Genomic DNA, 21,984 nt, shown 5'->3' on the forward strand with positions numbered 1-21,984 from the left:
TAAGGGTCACTCCAGCATTACCGCCCCATGAAAAATGTCCTGCTTAGGCTGTCATACAACATTCCTCCCTAGGGTAAAGGACTCCAATTCTGAGTCTGGGTTTACCTAGAGACTGCTACATTCCGTTTAGAGAAAACATAATATTTGTCTGTTGTTTCCTTTTGATTGGGAGGGATTCAATTCTCAATTGGATGAGAGGATGACTGGCTTGGCTATGGCTGACCAGCGATTGGATGAAAGAATGGAGCTTGCGGATGGTTCTAGATTTTGATTGGGTAGGAGGTATGGCATGGACTGGCTAGCTTTAGACTCAGATGGATGACTACTGATGAATTTGGATTGGATTGGGAGGCCAAGTGGACTGGTTCTTGCTGGCATATGATTGGATGAACAGTTGGAAGGTTCAGGAGATACATGCTAGGCAGGGATTCTCAAGCACTCTACTTTCAAGCCAGTTCAACTGCTTCCACATGTTGCAGCCTTTGGGCAGCAGATAGTCACGTGCACACACACACACACACACACACACAGGTGTACACGCATGCGCGCACACACACACATATCCTGGTGGGGCAGAACACATTGGATTGTTATTTATGCCTCTGAGCTTCATTTTCATCATTACTAAAATGGGTGTGATAATGCCAGCTACCTCACCAGTCTGTTGTGAGGAACTAATGAGGTAAAGGATGAGAATGAATCCTGTAGACTGGAAAGTCCTTAAATAAGTAGGAAACGGGCATGGCAGTGCACGGCAGAGCAGCGCTTTATAGCCTCAAAGCTGTCCCGGCTCTTGGCCTCACCGGAGCCGCAGGCCCCTCCCCGTGCCGTGAAGTCCAGTGAGGGAGAGCGCTGTCTAGGGGGAACCCACCCAGCTTCCTGTTGTATTTGCATTTGTCAGGGGACCTTCCTCCCTGCTTGGCCATCCAGGGAAAAATGAGGTGACCATGGCAACAGGGCAGGGCGCTTGGGACTGAGAGGATCTTTCACTAAATCCAACCTTAATAATAATAGTCAATATTTTAAATTTTTTGAATAGATAATACATCCATATGGTTCAAAAATCTAAACTTATATAAAAAGTAATACATTAAAAAGCCTATTCCCACCCCCTGGGGCTGCGTACCCTGTTCCAGTTCTCTCCATTTCCTTGGAGAGACAGTTAGTTGTTAGTTTCATGTGTATCCTCCAAGTATTTCTTTGCGGTAATGAACATCGATTGAGCACTGTCTTCCAAGGGATGTTCTGATATATGTAATGTTCTTTCCCATGAGTTATCTCATTTAACCCTCACAACAACCCCATGGGGTGAGTAGTTGTTATACCCCATTTTGCAGAGGAGGCAACTGAAGCCCAGAGGGGTGGAGCAGCTTGGTAAGTTCAAGCAGCTTGAACTTACCAAGATCACTCAGTAAGTTAAGGAGTCTGTCTGCAAAGCGAAAGGCGAGCGTTCTTAACTACTAGTCATCCGCCTGCCGGTTGAAGGCAGTGGCGCACACCAGACAGCGAGGGCTTTCCAAGGCGTTCGGGGCTGAGAGTTTGGGCACCTGCGTCTTCCTGGAGGCCCTCGCTGACTTTGGTCGGTGGCTTCCCGCCTCTGCATTTTGGACAAATCATACTCGGCCCCTTTCAAGACGCGGGCAGAGCGGACCCCAGCACTAACGCCTGCCCCGCCCCCTCTGCTCTCTCCCCAGGACCGCCGGGAGAGCAGGCCCACCTCCCCGCCCTGGACGCCGGGCGCGTCCCGGCCGCCCAGCAGCCTCGACGGCTGGGTGAGCCCGGGGCCGTGGGAGCCGGGCCGCGCGAGCAGCATGAGCAGCCCCCCGCCGCTGCCGCCGCCGCCGCCCATGTCCCCGTCGTGGAGCGAGCGCTCCGTGTCCCCGCTGCGACCCGAGACCGAGGCGCGGCCCCCCAGCCGCCAGCTGCAGGCGCTGCTGGCGCGCAACATCATCAACGCGGCCCGGCGCAAGAGCGCCTCCCCGCGGCCGGCGGGCGCCGAGAGCCTGCGGCCCTTCTCCCCGCCGACCGCGCCGCCGCCGCCGCCGCCGCCGCCGCGCATGCGCTCGCCGCAGCCCGCGCGCCCGGGCCCGGCCTCGGCGCCGGGGGCAGCTTTCGCCCCGATCCCGCGGAGCCCGCTGCCCGCCGGGCCTTCGCCCTGCGCCGGTCCCCGGAGCCCGCTGCCCGTGCCGCCCAGGCCCTTCCTGTACCGCCGCTCGCCCACGGACTCCGACGTCTCCCTCGACTCCGAGGACTCCGGGGCCAAGTCGCCCGGCATCCTCGGCTATAACATCTGCCCCCGCGGCTGGAACGGCAGCCTGCGGCTCAAGCGTGGCAGCCTCCCCGCCGAGGCCTCCTGCACCACCTAAAGCCCCACCCCCACCCCAACCCCTGGAAGGCCGAGCCCGAAGAAGAAGAAGAAGAAGGGTCATCAGGCTTGGGGAACCCAAGGGGTCTGGCCTCCTTGGACAGCCCCAGAGATAAGGGATCTGGGGAGGAGAGCACCGGGCTTGGGGGTGGGTGAGGGACGCAAGCTTGGGTGCTAGCCCTTGCTCTACCTTTCGGTTGATGTGTGACCTGGGGCAAGACTCTTCCTCAGCCTTCCCATCTGTTTAATGTGGCTTCTGCCAAGGCAATCTCCAAACGTCTGAATTCCACCCTCCTCCCCCATCAATACATGCGCGCACACACACAAACGCGCGCCTTGGAAGAGCTAGGGTGCTGTGTATATGGGCCCCTAGACTTGTCACATCCACGGTTCCATACCCCTCCCTCCCCTCCTGGCTCTGCAAGTGAGATGTGTTCAGAACATCCTAGGCCTGTGTCCACGGCCAGGCCCTGGCTTGACCATCCGGCTCCCTGGCACCAAGTCCCAGGCAGGAGCAGCTGTTTTCCATCCCTTCCTAGAGAAGCTCTATTTTTACCACGGTGACCTTTAGTGAGGTCTCCCAGGCCAGCTCAAGGTGCCCCGCTGGCCCTCTGAAGAGAAGAGGCAGGAAGATGTTCCCCTGGCCTTTGTCATGCTATCTTCTCCAACCCAGCCCAGGCCAACCTCGGGATCTTATCTGCATCAGGGAAGACAGCTATAAGACAATGATTTCCCCCAGGCCCAGGACTTGGGCCTCCAGCCCCTCTGTCCCTTTTGGGCCCATTCATGGCAGGTTCTGGGCTCAAAGCTGAGCTGGAGAGAGAAGAAGAGAGATGCAGCTCTGATTGTCCTCACTTTGTGGCTGCCTATTTGACAGAGGGAAGCAAAGAGTTCCTTGTTATGGGAAGTATACAAGCTGTGGCCAGGATGCCTAGAGGAGGTTCTAGCAGGGATGGGGCCGGCTCAGAGGACCTCTGAGTCCTGAATTGCATTCCATCGTGTTAGGAAGTGGGGGGAGGTGGTGGAAGAAGATTGGCGGGACATGAATTCTGGGGCAGTTGGGCTTGGGTGGTTGAGTGAGGGGTTAGGCCAGGGTCTGCCTGTGTTTCTGGCGTCCTAGGACGTACCCTCTCTTCAGTTTCAGGTCCCAGCCCCGGTGTCCATATCATGCCCAGAAGAGTGCACACTGTCCCTCCTCATTTCTTTCCCACTGCACTCTGGCCTAGCTAGTGCCTGCTGCCCAGTGACCTTGGGGAGCCTGGCTGCAAGCCCTCGCCTGTCCCTTAAACTTTGGTGGCTCTGATTCCATTCCCCAGGAGGGACACAGGGAGGAATGTGTCTGAGTTCTGTAGTTTCCGAAGGTGGCTGGTAGTGCCTTCTAGAGGTTCAGAATATCAGCTTCAGGACACTCTAGGGAGCTGGAATTGGTCGAGGATCAAAGGTACGTAGGTGAAAGGATACCAGGATGTTCTAAAGGTGAGGGACAGAGTGTGACTTGGGGACTTACCCAATCATCAGGGTGATGTTCGATCTGGAACCCCCAGGTGAGGCTGGGGAAAGTTAGGGTCAGGATGAAAGGTAGTCAGGTCTGGGTGGGGTGTTTTGGAATAGTGGTGTGATCCCAGAAGGTTCCTAGGGTCTAAGGAATGGGGACATGGGTCATGTTGGTGGGAAGATGAGAGGGTGCTCCTGCTCAGTTAATGATGAGTGACCACATTTCCCGAAGCCCCCGCATACTGCAGGGTCCCTTATAGCACAGGAGATGGGGACTAAGGGCCCCCCAGCAGAGAAGAGCCCCATGAGGCCTCTCTGGCTGCTGCAGTGGCATAGAGGATCCGCTTCTACCTGCATGTCCCCAAGGGCCAGCAGGGGGCAGCCTTGCAAAGTTGCAGCTCCTAAACCAGTCTCAGCTGTTCTCTTATTGTCGCTGCCCTCTCCCACTCCTCTCCTTTGACCCACTAGAGCTTGCCTGTGTCCTGCATCTTGCCTCCTGTAGAATTCAGCCCTGGCCCTCAATAAATGCTTCCTGCACTCTTGTGCCTCCTGTGTCATTTACAGCTGTGTCTGACACCCTTCCCTTCTACCCGTGGGGCTCTGGGTGGATGGGAATATTTGAGGCACATGGGTGGGAGCATGGGAAGGAGCAGCCACGAAAAGAGATGGGGAACAATGGAAAAACTTGCAGCCATACAGGAAGTCCCTGAGTTGAAGTCCTGTCATTGACTAGCTAGGTGATCCTGGGTAAGCCCACTCCTTCTCCAGGCCTTAGCTTCCCCATCTGTAGAATGGGGACAGTTGGGTGCTAGGCAATGTCTCAGGTTGGTACAGTCCGGGCCCTGACCCCAGGGCACTGTCCCCAATGTGGGCAGGGCCAGGCTGGATCCGGGCCCGGTGCTCTGGGGCTGCTCCCTCGTGGAGCGTCGGGCTCCAGGGCAGGAAGAGGAGCCGCCATGAGAGGCCACTTCTGAGTCTGGGCAGCCCCAGTGAGGTCAGGATTCTCACTGTCAGGAGTCCTCCTCTCTTGACAGGAGCATCCTTTGCCCAGAGAAGGGACTGTGGCCCAGCTGCTCGGTGAGGTTGAGCCTGCCCCGGGAACACACCTCCCTCTTCCTCTCTAGCAGCTCAGGGCAGTCCTCAGCAGAGTCCGGGCTTCTGTCCTGAGAGAGCGTCAGAAATACACCCTGGGCCAGTCCATACCAACACCCAGTGTTCCCTGCCCTGGTCCCAGGGCATCCTTGCTAGGTCCACCCTTCCTGGGAGAGCTTTGTGTGTCCCTGACCCAATCTTCATCATCAGCTGGAGCCTCTCCTGAGCACAGTGTCCTACTGCCTCCTGGTGCTCTCATCCCAGTCCCCGGACACCTCAAGCCAAGCTCAGCCAAAACTGAACTCAGTGTCTGCCCCAGCCCCTGCTTGCTCCTGCCTGTTACCTGCCTTAGTCACCCAAGGGAGAACCAGGACCTGCGGGCTCCCCAAATACCCCCCATTCCCTCTCGCCACCATCATCGCCTTGTCACTGCCCGGCCTTGGAACCCTGCCTCCCACCTGGTGACAGTGAAATCCTCCTGCCTCCAATCTGGCCCCCTCCAACCCATTTTCCACATGGCAGCAGAGACCTCTTGGGAAAATGCCAATCTGACCACTCCATTTCACCACTTTGACCTCAGCCGCCCTTTATAAACACAGTTTCCTTTTGAAAAGCCTGCTGGGATCTGGCCCCTGCCCACCTGTCTGAGCTCATCCTGGCTCTACTTGCTACCCCCTACCATCCTTACACATGTCCTCTGCCTGCCATGCCCGTGTCCCTTCTCTGCCCAGGGAAGTCCCACTCATCCTTCAAGGCCCAACTCGAATGTCTCCTCCTCTGGGAAGCCCTCGCGACCTGCAGGCGGAGCTGCTAACTCCCTCCCCTGCGCACTCCCAGAGCATTTCCCAGAGCTTGTTTACTGGGCAGAATCTGACCTGGCTGAGCTCCTTGAGGACAGAGCTCCAGCCTTATTTATTTTCAGTCCTTAGGGTGCGGCTCAGGGAATGTGAGAAGGTGGAGGGAGGGAAGGAGAAGGGGGGAAGGAAGGAAGGAAGGAAGCAGGAAGAAGAAAAACAGGCAGGAAAGAAGAAAAGGATAAGTCAAGCAAAGATACTGGGGGACAACTCATGCATGCATGCCTCCATCCATTCCACGAATGTCTATCGAGTTCCTACCAGGCACCGTGCTAGGCGCTAAGGATGAAACAGTGAACAAGCTGAAGCCACCGGCTGACCCCCAGGATTTCCAGGTGACTTTGGCGTGTGCACGTGTGAGTGCGTGTGTGCACTTGCAAGCCGTTCTGTCTGCAAGGGCCGACTGCCGGGGCACCTGTCCTCCCTAGGGCCTGGTGCTTTTAGCGTCTGGCCCCAGCTCCTATTGCAGCCTGAAATTAGGCTGTGACCCACGACAGGGCAGGAATGATTCTCGTCAGCTGAAGCCAGAGCTGGCTGCAGGGCACGCCCTGCTTGCTGACTGGCGACTGCTGACCGCCGACACGGGCACCACGCAGCTCGCAGCTTCCCGACAGGGGTGTGAATCTTGAGGGTCTGACATTCCCTCCCGCCCGCTGCGGTCCCATCCTCTCAGGTACCAGGATGGTAGGGGGGCGCGGGGAACCACTGTGGGGAGTGGGCAGAGGGGACGAGCCGACTCCCAGAGCACCTTTCCTCAGCAGAGGAAGGGCCCTGCAGAGGGTCGGGGGAGTCTGGGCCCTCGTGGAAGCCTGGGTCCCAGGTTGGGAGGAGAGGAACTCTAAGCTCTAGGTTTCCCCACGTTAAATGGGGAGTGGGTGGCTAGGATCAGAGGTGGGGTGAGGCAATGGTTCTGCTCAGGACTTCAGGAATTTTTAGGCAGTAGAGGAAAGCAAATTCCCAGCATCGAGGATTCCTGTAAGGGGAGTGTTTATCAAGAAACACATCTGCAGACTGTGGAAATCTAAGCGGCCACAGAGCATTCCCGATCACCTCGTGCCCCTCACCCCAAACGCGTGCAGACACACTCATGTTTGCATGCAGTTTTAGGGGGGTTGTAGATGCCTTGAAGCCCATCCAGAGATCCTCTTGATTTAGTCCAACCCCCTTGTATTATAGAGGGGGAAACTGAGGCACAGAGCTGGAGAGCTACATGTTCACAGTTACAGAGGAAGTCGGGGATACGTGATGGAATCCATGTGGCCCAACTCAGTGCCCACTGGGCCAGGGCCCCTTGTGGGTGTGGGGGTGATAGATGGAGGCAGACCGTTTTCTAAAGGAAGGAGCCTGGGAAACCCGCAGCAAAAGGGAGGGGCTCCACGGAGGGGGGTTAGTCGGCCAGGCCTCAAGGGCTCTGCCTGTTCTCCTCGGGGCAAGTTAAGGAACCTGGATTTGGGGCCTGCAGGGGTTCTCTGGGCTCTGGACCACATTTTATCTGTAACTGTCTTCCAAGATTCCTGGAAAGTGCTATGAGATACAAACAGAGGGATGGAGGAGGAGGGAGAGAGGACTGAAGGAGAAGAGAGCACTATGGATGGCAGCCCAGGGATGGGGAGAAAGGGAGGCCGGGTGGGGGTTCTCTCCACTTTGTTGGGCCAGCCTGTGCCCTCGAGCCTCAGGGCCAAGCGCCAAGGATGGTAGGGGAGCCCCCACCTCGCAGACCCCAGGGTAGCCACAGACTAACCCAAGCTCCCTTGCCCCAGCCTCTCTCCGCCTCTGAGTAGTGCTCTCCTGGGTCAGCAGATGACAGTGGAGCCTGAGACCCCGCCCCCCCCCACCCCAGATGCCCCAGGCATCTACCCACCTCTGATCAGGATGCCAGGCCCGAGGAAAGTCCTAGAAACCAGCCCAGAAGACAATTTGCTTCCCTAGCAATGCAGAAATTGATCTGTATGACCTTGAGTGCCTTCTTGTCACTCCCCAGGCCCCAGCTTCCTCTGTACCAAAACTCCAGAGGCCCATGCAGTTCAGATATCCCTTGCTTGTGACGTTGGGGTGGGCCAAGGCTGTTCAGGGCTGGAGAGGTGGAACAGGGACATGGAGGAGGTCTGGGGAGGTAGAGGCAGCTTGGAACATCCTTGGGAATCTCTCCTCCTCAGGATGATCCCCAAGGAGCAGAAGGGGCCAGTGATGGCTGCCATGGGGGACCTTGCTGGACCAGGTAAGGTGGGCCCAGCCCGGTGCTTTTCTTAGACTCCATCCTTTCTCGGTCCCAGACTGGCGTCCACTCTGGCCTGCTGGCCCCAGGCCTGGGCAGACAGATGTGGGTTGCAGGCCGGCGTGAGGGAGAGCCTGTGGAATCTGCCGCCTGGGCCCGGAAGCTTCCCAAGGCATTGGGAAGGGCCTTGCCCTTGTGTCCACAGATCCCAGAGCTGAGGTTGAGTGCGCCAGCCTGGGCCCTGGCCCTGTCCCTGTCCTCAGCCAAGGCTTTACCTCAGCCCCAAATTGAGCTCTGAGGGCCCTGGTCCCAGGTTCCGCCCTACCTGTGGCCTAAACTCCTCACACGCTCATCCTCGCTTATTGGGACTTTGAGCCTCCCCAAAGCCTTGGGACAGCCCAGGTGGCCCAGCCCCAGGGAGGGGGTCAGGGTGGAAGAGCGGGCTGCCCAACTGGACTCAGACCATTTTACTTAAAAGCCAACTCATCTAATGAACAAATCATCCAAAATTCATGTTTATCAACTCCATAAAGTCTCTTGGTCTAATTTTAGAGTGTGTTCGTTTGGTTTACTTCAGAGCATTTCAAATAATTTAAAAATTAACGCAATTAAGTCAGGGCTCTCAAACTTTCGTGTGAGTCATAGTGACTTGGTGTAGATTAAAAATACAGATTCCTGGCATCTACCCCAGGGATCCTGACTCAGTGCACCTGGGGTAGAGCCTGTCCCTTCGCCTGTTAGACAAGTACTGAGGTGACTTGGGTGCGGTGGGCAGTGAGCGCCTCGGATAAACGCTGGGCCGAGAGCCCTTCTGCGGTGCGACTCCTTTAGGGCCCTAAGGAGTTGATCATGCTGTGTAACTTTCTATGTGAGTCCTTCTTTTAACCTATCTTGTGTGTTCTTGACTCTTTTTGCTGGTGTCAAGTTTCCTCCCCCCCCCCCATGATTTTGTGTGCTGAAATAAGCAAATTTTGTGAGTATTGATCTTCTAGCTGGAAGAGTCAGGAGATGTGTTTTCTTTTCTCTAGTCTAAGTCATTAATCAATTACAGACCCGCAAATATTGATGCGCATCGTGTATGCCAGACTTGAAGTATATAACTTGTTGGTTACTGCTAAGGTAAAGACCATTTTGAAATGAAAGAAAAGTAGGAAGAAAAGATAAATCTCACAGCATTACCACCTAGCAACAGCCATTGTAAAGTAATAATAATAAAAACGTTTACCATGATTGCATGTTTACTATGCGTCAGGAACTGCAGGAGCTTTTATGCCCTGCATCGGTTAACCCCCACAGCAGCTCTGTACGTGAGCTGCTAGCACCCCCATTTTGAAATGAGAAGACTGCAGCTCAAAGGGGAGGGGGGGTCACATCTGGCAGGTAGCAGAGCTGCGACATGACTCCAGGTCTCTTCGCCTCCAGAGCTGTTTCTTTGCTATGTGGTTATACGGTAATACAATACAGTACTCATACATAAGTTTTTAAAAATATTCATTTGCCATTGACTTGGTGTAAATAAAAAAAAATAAAAGTCAGACAAAACAGACATGAATGACTTTGAAAGTGGAAGTTCCTCATGATAGAACCATCTGGAGAGAACCACTGTTAACATATTTGTGTAAATTCCTCTTCTGTTCTCATATATATATATTTATATAAACGTACGTACATGTGGGCTAAATACTATCTGCTGTGCTCTTCAGCTTGGTTTTTTTTTTTTTTTCATGCCCCATTTAGCAGCATACCATCCTAATATGACTTATGTCACCGGCTCCCTCCCTGCTGCTCCCTGAATGTCATATTTACTTAATGACCCCAAATGGTGGCCACGAGGCTCATCTTAGGTGGGATGCTTAGGGGTGGGGGAGTGCGTCTTGTGCGAGTGACTTATGAAGGGAGTGCTCTCAGGAGGAGGGAAGTAGGGGCCGCAGCTTAGGGCAGGGGAGGATCTCTGAGCAAGGCTGTGGGCTCAGCCCAGCCCAGGTTCAGTCTGACCCTGTGCGGGCTCTCGAGCTCGAGTTGCTCCACGGAATTCATCCCACCTGCGGCAGCCTCCCTTCCACCAGCAGCTCTCTGCAGAAGGTGGGCCTGGGAACCATTAGCTGCTAATAAAGGGCCTCTGGGCAGCATCCACCACAAAACTGATTTCTAGTTTTCACAATTTAAACCCCACTGCAATACACATCCTTGTACATATACCTTTGGACATATTTATTCAACTTTTTCCCCAAGAATAAATTCCTCGAAATAGAATTACTTAGTTAAATAGATGATGCCCAAATTTTTATCTCCAGCTCAGTTTTCTCTCATGACCGCCAGGTGCACCATCCAGCTCCCCGCAGCCACTCCGGCTGGATGTGTCCACAGATTCTCAAACTCAACATGCCCAATGTGGGAAACAATGGGGAGAATTCGAATAAGGACCGCACGTTAGATAAAACAAACATTTATTCACTTGGAAAGGTGATGATCTTTAAGCAGTATTAATAAAAACAAGCTACAAAGCACATGTGCCATGATTTCATTTTGGTTAAAAACTCATATACGAATACATAGTCATTGAAAAAGATAAGAAAAAACATACACTGAGGCGTTAATAGTGGTGATCTCTGGGTGAGAAATAATTGTATTTCGCTCTTTTCTATCTGTATTTTCTGACTTTTCTCACTCCACCTATATGTTGTTTTTATAATAATAAAGACTATTTTAAGGTCGGGCGCGGTGGCTCACGCTTGTAATCATGCTTGTAAAGTCATTAATGTCTGTTTTGTCTGACTTTTATTATTTTTATTTATTTACGCCAAGTCAATGGCAAATGAACATTTTAAAAAACTTACGTATGAGTACTGTATTGTATTACCATATAACCACATAGCAAAGAAACAGCTCTGGAGGCAAAGAGACCTGGAGTCATGTCGCAGCTCTGCTACCTGCCAACGGCCCAGAGGGAGCCGTTGGTGAGCCTAAAGCCCACCAGTGAGCCAGGCAGAGGACGGTGGTGTTCCCGGCAGACTGAGCCCCTGCGTTGCTGCGTGAAGGGACTCTGGCGCCCACAGAACACGTTAAAGACTAGTCACGTGCCCTGGGCCAAATCTGGGCTTAGCACTCTGGGAGGCCGAGGCGGGCGGATTGCTCAAGGTCAGGAGTTCAAAACCAGCCTGAGCGAGACCCCGTCTCTACTATAAAAAAAAAAAAAACAGAAAGAAATTAATTGGCCAACTAATATATATATATATATAAAATTAGCTGGGCATGGTGGCACGTGCCTGTAGTCCCAGCAACTCGGGAGTCTGAGGCAGAAGGATTGCTTGAGCCCAGGAGTTTGAGGTTGCTGTGAGCTAGGCTGACGCCACGGCACTCACTCTAGCCTAGGCAAGAAAGCGAGACTCTGTCTCAAAAAAAAAAAAAAAAAGACTATTTTAAAACTAAAACAACAGGCCGGGAGTGGTGGCTCATGCCTGTAATCCTAGCACTCTGGGAGGCCGAGGCAGGCGGATTGCTCGAGGTCAGGGCTTCGAAACCAGCCTGAGCGAGACCCCCTCTCTACTAAAAATAGAAAGAAATTAATTGACCAACTAAAAATATATATACAAAAAATCAGCCGGGCATGGTGGCGCATGCCTGTAGTCCCAGCTACTCGGGAGGCTGAGGCAGGAGGATTGCTTAAGCCCAGGAGATTGAGGTTGCTGTGAGCTAGGCTGACGCCACGGCACTCACTCTAGCCTAGGCAACAAAGTGAGACTCTGTCTCAAAAAAAAAAAAAAAAAAAAAAAAGCTAAGACAGGAGATCTAAAACTGAACTCCCGACCTTTCCCCAAACTTTCTCTTCTCTCAGGCTTCGTCTCAGTGGGTGGCTGCTCTGCCCTTCCAGTGGCTCAGGCCAGACACCTTGCAGTCACCCTCTACTCCTCTGTCTCTCTCGTGCCCCATTCTCATGGCTTGGCTTGTAAAGATATCTGGAATCTGATCATTCCTCACTGCCTCCACCACTAAGGGCAAAGAGCTACACAGGGAATTCATGGCATAAATGCAAATCGCCAAAGAACTTCTGAGTACCAAACACATGCAAATTCCACTCTGAGGTGTCAGTTTTGCTCATCAGACGGGCAAAGACTCCGAAAAACGGTGACACCCAGCGTGGGCAAGTGTGGGGAGAAAGTGCATAAGGCATTCTCACACACAACGTGGGACCCTGTGACCGGGCGCCTCGGGGTTTGGGTGGTGAGAGCCGGCTCTGGCCTCTCCCGGCAGTGCCTTCCCTGGACCTGGGCAAGAAGCTGAGCGTGCCCCAGGACCTGATGATGGAGGAGCTGTCGCTGCGCAACAACCGGGGCTCCCTCCTCTTCCAGAAGAGGCAGCGCCGCGTGCAGAAGTTCACCTTTGAGTTGGCGGAAAGTCAGCGGGCGGTGAGTGAGCCTCTGTTGTGCTCTTGGGGAAACTGAGGCCCAGAGGGATCCGTTGGTGAGCCTAAAGCCCACCAGTGAGCCAGGCTGAGGACGGTGGTGTTCCCGGCAGACTGAGCCCCTGCGTTGCTGCGTGAAGGGACTCTGGCGCCCACAGAACACGCTAAAGACTTGTCACGTGCCCTGGGCCAAATCTGCAGCGGGCAGGACCTAGCTCAGACTGGAGCTGTTTCTAAGACGGAAAATGCAGAATGCCTTTTTTTTCTTCCTCCCACTGGAGGAAGGAAAAGCTGGGGAACAATCTTTTGGTAGAGAAAGAAGCAAGAATGGTTTGCCCCAGGCTTCAGAAAGACAGCGGGCGGGCAGCTTCAGATACTTCCAATGAAGTCGGGGGTATTCCATCCACACCCCGCTTACTTTCTGGGCTAGACAGGAGGCAACTGCCAGAGTCATGTGGCAGAAGAATAAAGATGGCAAAACACCCACCTTTGCTATGTGCCTAGGACACTGCTAGCTAACCACTGTACACCTGTCCTATCATTCGACACTCATAGAACCCTGCAAGGTAGATATCATCATCATCATCATCATATAGAGAAAGAAACTGAGGCTCAGGGAAGTTAAGTATGTTGCCCAGACTCAGTATTATTATACAGAAGCAATTAACATAGAGAGTATTTCTCTGTCCAGTGTCCACACACTGGACGTAACGCTGCAAACTATTAACTCATCCTTCCAACACCCCTTGGAGGTGGGCGCTAGGATTTTGTCTTTCTCCCTTTTTTGGTGGAGGGAGAGCCCTGTCCCCGGCCCCCTGATCCTCCCCGCGGTTTTTGCCCCCTCCCCGCCAGATGCTGGCCGGAAGCGCCAAGGGGAAGGTGACCCGGGCGGCGGCGCTGGAGCCTGGGACGGTGAGCGCGCGGGCAGACCCCACCCGAGGGGGAGCGCGGGAGAAGGGCGGGCGGCTCAGGGCGGCCACCCGCGGCCTCTGAGCGCCCGCCCCTATGCCCAGGTTGCCAACGGCCCCGAGGGGCAGAGCTACCGCTCGGAGCTCCACGTCTTGCCCGCCGCGTCCGGGGGTCCCGAGGGCGCCCACTTTGCAGCTGCCCCGGCGGAGTGCGCCCGCAGCCCCAGCGCGCTGGCGCCAGGTGAGTGGCCTCTTGGGGCTGGGGCAGGGCTGGGGACCTGGGAGCGTGGGTGCGCTCGAACGCCGGGCAGGAAGAGCTCTCAGAGCAGCTAGTGCACCACCTCTTTCCCAACACGCGCGCGCGCGCGCACACGCACACACACACACACACACACAAAACACACACACACACACACACGCCTCACAGACCAACACTCCAGCGCAGAGAAGCGCAGCGACGCGCCCAAGGTCGCGCAGCAAGTCAGAGTCCGAGCCGAGACTAGAACCTGCGCCCCAAACTCGCGGTTCCCTTGCTCCAGTCCTCCTTGTTTCCTGGGATGGGGAAGGGTCCCCTTTGCTGGAGCGACTTGGGCGTCCCCTCCCCTACTCCTCTTTCCTAACTCCGAAGTTCCCTCCCCCAACCAGGTCCGCGGGGTGGGGGTGGGGGTGGGGCGGGAGATGGGGCCGAGGGGGACACTGCAGAGGCGCCCGGGTCCGCGAGCCCCAAAGCCCGCTGCTCCCCCCCAGGCTACGCTGAGCCGCTGAAAGGCGTCCCGCCGGAGAAGTTCAACCACACCGCCATCCCCAAGGGCTACCGCTGCCCGTGGCAGGAGTTCATCAGCTACCGGGACTACCAGAGCAATGGCCCAAGTCACACCCCGAGCCCCGCGGACTACCGAAATTTCAACAAGTAAGGCAGGGCGGGGCAGCTGGGACAGAGAGAGAGAGAGAGAGAAGCCCCAGCAGTAGCCGCGTTCCTGCTCTGTCCTGAGCGCTTCCTATGCATTTATTGAGCTCTTGCTATAACAGTGCCTCAGCACCCAGTAGGTGCTCAATAAATGTAGGAGGATCGAGCGGCGAATGTGCCGCACGTCTTGTTGGGTCCTGGCCACAATAGCATGGGGCAGGCGCTAGCTACAGTTTTTCCTCTTCTGCAGATGGGGAGACCGAGTCTCAGGAATATGGACACCTGCCCAAAGTCACAGGACAGGAACCAGCAGTAGGGTTGGAGTCCAGTCTGGCTTTGTCTGACTCCAGAGCCCAGTGTCCTGTTCTCCGTAACTGCTGTGTGCCATCTCTTTGATGGACATCTAGGTTTGCGCCCACATCTTGCCAGTTCTAAGCCAGCCCGGCCTTTCCTTGCTTTCACCAACGGTCTAGAAGGTGGCTTGGAGGCTGCCCCAAAGCAAGGAGTGGCAGTGAGACACTGAACACCAGAAGCGAGGGCCACAGAGAAGAGGCGTAAGCCGGTTTAGCACATGAGGCCTCGACCTGGGCTTAAATGCAGACTCCAGGCCTAGCTGTGTGACCTTGGGCAAGTGACTTAACCTCTCTGAGCCTTCATTGCTCCACCCGTAAAATGAGGCTTTTAATCTTATACCTACTTTATAAGATTGCTGTAGGGATGACACGAGAAGCCATAGGCCATTTCCGGGAAGTATAGGCTGTCAATAAACAGTAGCTATTGTTATTATTTACAGGCTGAAATGATGATTAGAAAAGCTAACAGGAGAACGTGAAAGGGATACATTTAACGCTCTGCACTGGGGGCCCCCAGACAAAGCCTGGGAGTGAAGACAGGAGCTTGGCGCTGGGGAAGGCCTTGGGCTGGGGGAGACATATTAACTGCAGTTGGCTTCCTCGGCCCGATGCTGTTTCTGAACGTGCTCCCCTGGCTGGGCTGCTTTAAGTGAGGGAAAGGGGAGGCCACAGAGAGGAGGCCTCGGTCCGCTCTTCTGGCACCTGCTCAGACCACACGGGGAGACCGGGCCTGTCTGAGGAGACAGGCGGGTGGGCGCAGGGCCCGGCGAGGCACTGGGGACAACTGGCCTCGAGGAAAGGTGGCTCAAGAGACACGTAAGTGTCCTCGCACAGCAGAGTGCCAGGCAGGGCCCAGCAGGCACCGGGGGAGGCACGAGCTGCTGGCAGCCAGGCCCGCCCGGTCTCCTCGCGCCCGCAGACCCTGCCTGCCGACCCTGCCCGCCCAGCTATTCTAAACCCTCAGCAGACACTCCGTCCTGGCAGGCAGCTCCCGCTGGCTGAGTCGGGTTGCATCTCCCGTCCTCACACCTCCGATGTGACAGGCTCAGGCACACTCCCGCCTGCAGGAGGAGGGCCTGCGGGAGCCCTGAGCTCTTCTGGGGCAGAAAGAGCAACTGAGGCATAGAGAAGAGAAACAGCAGTTCGGGAGCCAAGCTGTGCTCGGAATGCAGGGCTCTGGGATCCCCGTCAAGGCCTGACTGTGGGGCCTGCTTGGCTGGGACGCTGCCCAGCCTGTTCCCTCGAGGCCTGGCTGTCGCCGCAGCAGCTGGGGTGGTCCAGGCAGAAATGGTTTCCTGGCCGGAGCCCAGGCCCTGGCTCGAGGTTTGCCTTTCCACCCCAGAGGCGAGTCCTCGCTTCTTCCCACTGGCCCCAGGCTGCAGGAAAAAAACCAACGCAAGCAGTGCTTTTATTTTTGTTACAATTAAGAAATAGTATTAAAACCACACACATAGATTCTTTAAAAAAAAAAAAATCAGGCAAATACAAATGAAAGTAGGGCCTTTTTGTTTCCCATCCTCCAATCCCGATTGCCTTCCGAAAGGTGGCACTGTCGTCGAGTTGGCCTGTATGCTCTTGGAACATTTTGTACTGGCAGCTGCATGCCTATAGGCTGCGGTCCCCCATCCCCAGGGCCACAGCCCAGGACTCATCCGTGGCTGGTTAGGAAACCAGCGGTGTATCAGCACCTGAGCTCCCCACCACCTCCCCTCCCCACGACACCCCACCCCTCCACCCCCGGTCCGTGGAAAAATTGTCTTCCATGAAACCGGTCCCTGGTGCCAAAAAGGTTGGGCACTGCTTCCTATACGTGACAGGGGATTATTGTGTGTGTGTGTTTGTTTTTTTCTTGGAGACAGGATCTTACTCTATTCCTGGGCTAGAGTGCAGTGGTGTCATCATAGCTCACTGCAACCTCAAAGTCCTGGTTCTAGTGATCCTCCTGCCTCAGCCTCCCGAGTAGCTGGGGCTGCAGGAGTGCACCACCATGCCTGGCTAATTTTTCTAGCTTTTTGTAGAGACGGGGTCTCGCTCTTGCTCAGGCTGGTCACGAACTCCTGGCCTCAAGCAATCCTCCCACCTCGGCTTCCCAGAGTGCCAGGATTACAGGCATGAGCCACCGTGCCCAGCCAATGTGTGTGTTTTGATACTTTGCATTTCATTCTGTAACTTGCTTTTTTCACTCCACATTATGCTTTGGAAACCTACCATACGAATACATGGAGATCTGCTTCTGTTTAAGCTGCTGTGTAGCATTGTGTCGTGCGACTGTGCTGTATCTGTCTTGCCCGTTCCTCTGCCAGTGGACTGTGGGCCGTTTCTGGCTTGTCACTAGTGAGCTGCTCACGTTTGCTTCCTTGTGCACAGGTGCGTGTGCTTCCGTGAGCCACGTGCTGGGTGACAGAGTTCACACATCTCCAGGTTAAAAGGTCCTGCCGAGTTGTCCTCCAAGGTCGCAGCAGTACTTTACAGTTGACCCTCTAAACAGCGGCACAGGAGTGAAACTTCGCCCCCAGCCCCCCACCAACTTTGCCCCATTGTCAAATTGTTTCACTGTGCCAGTCCCATGGGGGGATGTCTGTTGTTCTAAGGGCAGGTGAGAAGAGGAAGGAAAAACCCTACATCCAAATCTGCTCCCTTCCGGAGCTTCCTTGGCGAAGGCCAGAGTTTTGCCTAGGACGAGCCAGTTCTAACTCCGAAGCGTGAACGAGCCATCCCCACTAGGGGCAGACTTGGGAATGGGGAGAGCTGGAGAAACCTGGTCAAGATGGTGCAGAATCTTGCTGTAGAGAAGGGGAAACTGAGGCCCGGAGAGAGGCAGGGAGGGGCCCACACACGGTGGCCTGCGTGTCAGTGTTCTGCCACCCCTCTCCCGCACAGCCTCCCTCTCCTGCTGCTCTCTTTCCCCAGGACCCCGGTGCCGTTCGGAGGACCGTTCGTGGGGGACACCATTCCCAGGGCAGGCACCCCCTTCATCCCGGAGCTTCTCAGTGGCTTGGAACTCCTCCGCCTCAGACCCAGCTTCAACAGAGTGGCCCAGGGCTGGGTGCGCAACCTCCCGGAGTCTGAGGAGCTGTAGCCCCAGCCTGAGTCTTCAGTTCTCCAGGCTCAGGGTTCTGGTACCATCTGGAGCCAACTTGTGGACAGTACTTCACAGTCTAGGAAGGGCCTTGGCTCTCAAAGCCTTGTTGCAAATGGCCTCAAAGGCCGCAAAGTTGAGTAGTCCCCCAAAGTGAGTGTGCTTCGAAATTACTTGGGAATGTTGTTCCTAATGCAGATTCTGACCTGCCCCAGCCTTGCACTCCCTATTAATGACAGTACCCCAGGTGATTCCCGTGTCACTTGTCCGTGGTTTGTATCTTTAGGAATTCCGCAGCTTATACTCCCCCAGCGACAGGGTGCTCACTGGCAGCCCATCTTTATGTGAATAACTCTGATGGTTAGAAAGATATTCTAGTATTAGACCTCTAACATGCAGTTGGTCTTCACCATGCTCTAAACATTTCGCAAGCACTGATTGAGTGCTAGACACTGTGCCAGGCGCAGGCCCCTAGGAGGAAAAGATAGTAGGGAAGACAGATTTGTAAGGCAGGAAGTCATCTTATTTTAATTTGACAACTGAGGAGCAAAGTGCCACGGGGCAGAGGAAGGGGTGGGGTTCCAGCAACTTCCCAGAGGATCTGAGCAGGACCTTGGAGGAGGAGTGAGTCCGTAGGAGAAGAGGGCGCGGCGGGGAGAGCGTTCCTGGAGAGTGGCCCGGCGCGTGCAAAGGTGTGGACGTGAGCACGGGCGTGGGTGTCCTGGAGACCGGAGGAGGCTGCGTTAGAGGAGTCGGTGAGGGCCAGGGTGAGTGGGCTTTGCTAAGGAGATGGGGACGGTTTTAGCGATGAGTCTTGCTGGCTGCTGTGTGGGGCGCAGACTGGAGAAGAGTAATGCCAGAGGCCGGAACGTCTGCAAGGGACGAGGCCATGGGGCTGGACAGAGGGGCCACCCACCGGGCACTTACAGGACAGGTGCAAAGTGGCGCACTGATTAAGACTTCTTTCCACCCTCCATTCTGGGCAGGCCCCTTAGTTCCGGTGATGGTGGTGGTGATGATGGTGGTGGTGGTGGTAACAGCTGCTTTCTATTTGGTGCCTCAGTGCCTGGGCTGGTAGTATAGGTTCTCTACGTATCTTATTTCTAATTCTCAGTGCAACCTTGAGAGAAAGCTATTTTACAGATGTGGATATCCAGGCTCAAAAGGGAGAAGTGACCTGTGCAGGGCTAGGGTCAAAATGGGACTGTGTCTGACTCCAGTGGCTGTCTCTGCACTGCGCTGGGTGGGGGCCCACGCCCACTCACGGGGTTTAGAAGTCAGGAGCGCGGGCAGGCTGGGGCCAGACTGGATGGGATGGGTGTGACTGTGCTGCTGCCACCATGTGGGCTGGAGCCAGTCATTGCACTTCTCTGGGCCACCATTTCTCCATCTGTGAGAGGAAGACAAGTCTGGAGTCTCCTTTATAGGGTTGTTGGGAGCACAGTGCAGGACTCATTCATGCTAAGAGCTCGGTCAATGTTGGGATTCATGCAGCTGCTGCTCTGGGCTGGAAAAGATGTTCTTGCCGTGGGTGCAGCTTGAGAAGCAGGCTGCTGGGTGTCACTGGGGGCCGGGACAGCTGAAGCCTGCAGGAAAGCCTTTGGCCGCTGCGGGGCTCCCTGTGGGCATGAATCACCCCTGCCCCGTTGCCTCCCTCTGTCTCCTCCCTGATTTTCTCTCCGGGAGACAGGGAGGCGAGGAAGTTCCCGGGGTGGGTGGGATAGCGGTTGCCTTTTCCTTTTGCTCTGGACTTTCACGCCCCTTCTGGGTCCCAAGAGACCAGCAGCCTGACTCTTAGAATTGCTGCCATCCGTGTGTTCTCCTGAATTTGGGGGCTGCCTTTAAAGCCCCCATGGGCTTTCCATGAGCTGGAGACCAACACTAACGTGTCTGAGGAGTGCAGAGAGGACTTGGTCTGCCGTGGGTTGTCTGCCGTGCTCTGGGAGGTCACCGCCGCTGCCAGGTGCGGAAGGGAGCCTGGTGGGGACACTGCTGCACCCCAGGCGGATCCTTCTTTCTTTCTTCTTCTGATATGACTTTTGCTGATGTTGTGAAAAAGAAAAAAAAATGCTTATTGTAAAAATAACAAACAAGAAATAAAATGCGAAGTTACCTGCCCATGTAATCCCTCCTATGTGCATACACACACCTCCCACCCTCCTGCATTCTGTCCCATTCCCACATTCCAGAGGGAACCACTGGTGACAGTTGTTCCTTCTAGAATGCTAGAATTATTTGGATAAATATGTACGTGTGTATAGATGCATAGGTACACATGCAATTCTTTGTCTTAAGGGAATTATACCATATGTATTGTTTTGTATTTTGCTGCTTTATTCAACAACAAATTTGCATGCTGAAAAAGCAAGTCATTAACCTTTTGTTTGGTTTAGGGGCCTACCAAGTCCTTCCTATAAAACTCTATATTTTTGCCTGTTTTTGTTTCTTCTATAAATTAAATCATACAGTGATACGGAAATTAAAAAGACTAAAAATAGTGAAAATATTGAGAAACCTGACATTAAACATAGCAATGATGAACATAAATGAACTACATTTCATGCAACAGCGTAGATGCATCTCAGAAACATAATGGTAAGCAAAGGAAGGCAGATAAACATGTTTCCTGATGTGAGGAAAGACTTCATATAAAAGTCAGAGTAGCGATAACTTGGGAGGTGAGAAGGGTTTGTGAATGTGAAGGGCACATAAAATGCTCCTAGGGTAACTGGAAAAACTCGATTTCTAGGTCTGGGAATGGCAAAAGTTACTTTTCACCAAATGTACCCCAGCTGTGTACCCTAGAGGATAAGGGAATGGAATTTGGTAAGCACATAAGAGTTTTTGGCAAAACCTAATTGCTCATCATGCTGATCTAACAAAGATGAATTACTTAAAAAAAAAAAAAGACGAATTGAGCACGTATTCTATACTTCAATTTTTTATGGTTTGTGTTTTTAAAAAATCCATTAACCAAAGCACAGATATTACGATCTCTTCTCCAAAAAAGAATGCAGATAGGCCGGGTGTGGTGGCTCACACCTGTAATCCTAGCACTCTGGGAGGCCGAGGCAGGTGGATTGCTCGAGGTCAGGAGTTCGAAACCAGTCTGAGCAAGAGCGAGACCTTGTCTCTACCATAAATAGAAATTAATTGGCCAACTAATATATATAGAAAAAATTAGCCAAGCATGGTGGCTCATGCCTATAGTCCCAGCTAAATGAGCTCAGGAGTTTGAGGTTGCTGTGAACTAAGCTGACACCATGGCACTCACTCTAGCCTGGGCAACAAAGCAAGACTCTGTCTCAAAAAAAAAAAAAAAAAAAGAATGCACAGATAGTCATATATTTATGTATGTCTGCACATGTAGAGATATAAGTCACTGAATCTGGCAGTTATTAAAATGCTACATGTAAGATTCACATCTCATTCACAAATAGGCTGAAAATCCTTTACATGCTCAAAAGTAGGCAAACACCCAAAAGGGTGCAAAAATACTTGGAAGTACCCTACATTGCTTCATATTTGGTATTATAGCAATAAAATGAAATTTCCAAGTGTTTCTAAATTAATTTTTAAATCTTTTTTAAAAGGCAGATGAAACTGTCTAGAGAAAAACAAATTCTGCAAAGAAGCTAAAACAGGGTGTCATATGGGCATATCTAGCTCAGAAATACACATTTCAGATAAGTGACTTGAATTCAGCTTCAGGAAAAATGGATTTATGATAAATTTGCCAGTTTCCTTTTAAAATGACTTGTATAAGGATGACTTTAAAATTCTATGCATTTTTGTTTTAGAGTTGGGGTCTTGCCAAATTGCCCAGGTTTGAGTGCAAAAGCTATTCACAGGTGCACATCATACAGCATATTTCCAGCCCAGAATACCTTGCCTTAAGCACTCCTCCTGCCTTCGCCTCCCAAGTAGCTGGGATTATAGACAGACACATGCAGGGCACTCACTTGGATTTTTTTTTTTTTTTTTTTTTTTTTGAGACAGTCACTCTGTTGCCCAGGTGGGCTAGAGTGCCATGGTGTCAGCCTAACTCACAACAACCTCAGACTCTTGGCTGGGCTCAAGTGATCCTTCTGCCTCAGCCTCTCTGAGTAGCTGGGACTACAAGCATACGCAACCATGCCTGGCTAATTTTTTCTATTTTTGGTAGAGACAGGGTCTCACTCTTGCGCAGGCTGGTCTCTAACTCTTGAGCTCAACTGATCCACCCGCCTCTGCCTCCCAGAGTGCTAAGATTACAGGTGTGAGCCACTGCGCCCGGCCAACTTGGATCTTTTTTTAACATTCCCATTTATGAACC

The 21,984-nt window shown here is 53.5% G+C and overlaps 2 protein-coding genes across 2 annotated transcripts in view; both read left to right on the top strand.

Annotated features, from left to right (window-relative positions):
• The window catches only part of SYNPO (synaptopodin), a 37,143-nt gene extending 32,747 nt beyond the window's left edge, over window positions 1-4,396 (top strand). Inside the window, exon 3 of the mRNA XM_012791128.2 lies at window positions 1,695-4,396. Coding sequence (XP_012646582.2) covers window positions 1,695-2,366 — 672 coding nt within the window. The 3' untranslated portion in view covers window positions 2,367-4,396. The remainder of the gene's footprint in view (window positions 1-1,694) is intronic.
• Window positions 4,397-5,799: 1,403 nt separating this feature from the next.
• MYOZ3 (myozenin 3) lies at window positions 5,800-20,563 on the top strand. The gene is made up of 7 exons (XM_075996221.1): window positions 5,800-6,478; window positions 7,962-8,023; window positions 12,272-12,426; window positions 13,275-13,340; window positions 13,436-13,571; window positions 14,078-14,240; window positions 17,501-20,563. Exons 2-7 carry the CDS (start codon window positions 7,963-7,965, stop codon window positions 17,667-17,669), a joined length of 750 nt encoding a protein of 249 aa, XP_075852336.1. The 5' UTR covers window positions 5,800-6,478; window position 7,962; the 3' UTR covers window positions 17,670-20,563.
• The last annotated feature ends 1,421 nt before the right edge of the window (window positions 20,564-21,984 follow it).

The sequence above is a fragment of the Microcebus murinus genome, chromosome 21 (genome assembly GCF_040939455.1).
Source record: "Microcebus murinus isolate Inina chromosome 21, M.murinus_Inina_mat1.0, whole genome shotgun sequence".
NCBI lineage: Eukaryota > Metazoa > Chordata > Mammalia > Primates > Cheirogaleidae > Microcebus > Microcebus murinus.

What these genes read in the sequence shown, in the direction of transcription:
- MYOZ3 (XM_075996221.1), top strand. Translation starts at nt 7,963, where the DNA reads ATGATCCCCAAGGAGCAGAAGGGGCCAGTGATGGCTGCCATGGGGGAC. An exon ending in GGGGGACCTTGCTGGACCAG is followed by an intron (nt 8,024 to 12,271) that starts GTAAGGTGGGCC and finishes CTCTCCCGGCAG; the next exon opens with TGCCTTCCCTGGACCTGGGC. An exon ending in CCCCAGCGCGCTGGCGCCAG is followed by an intron (nt 13,572 to 14,077) that starts GTGAGTGGCCTC and finishes GCTCCCCCCCAG; the next exon opens with GCTACGCTGAGCCGCTGAAA.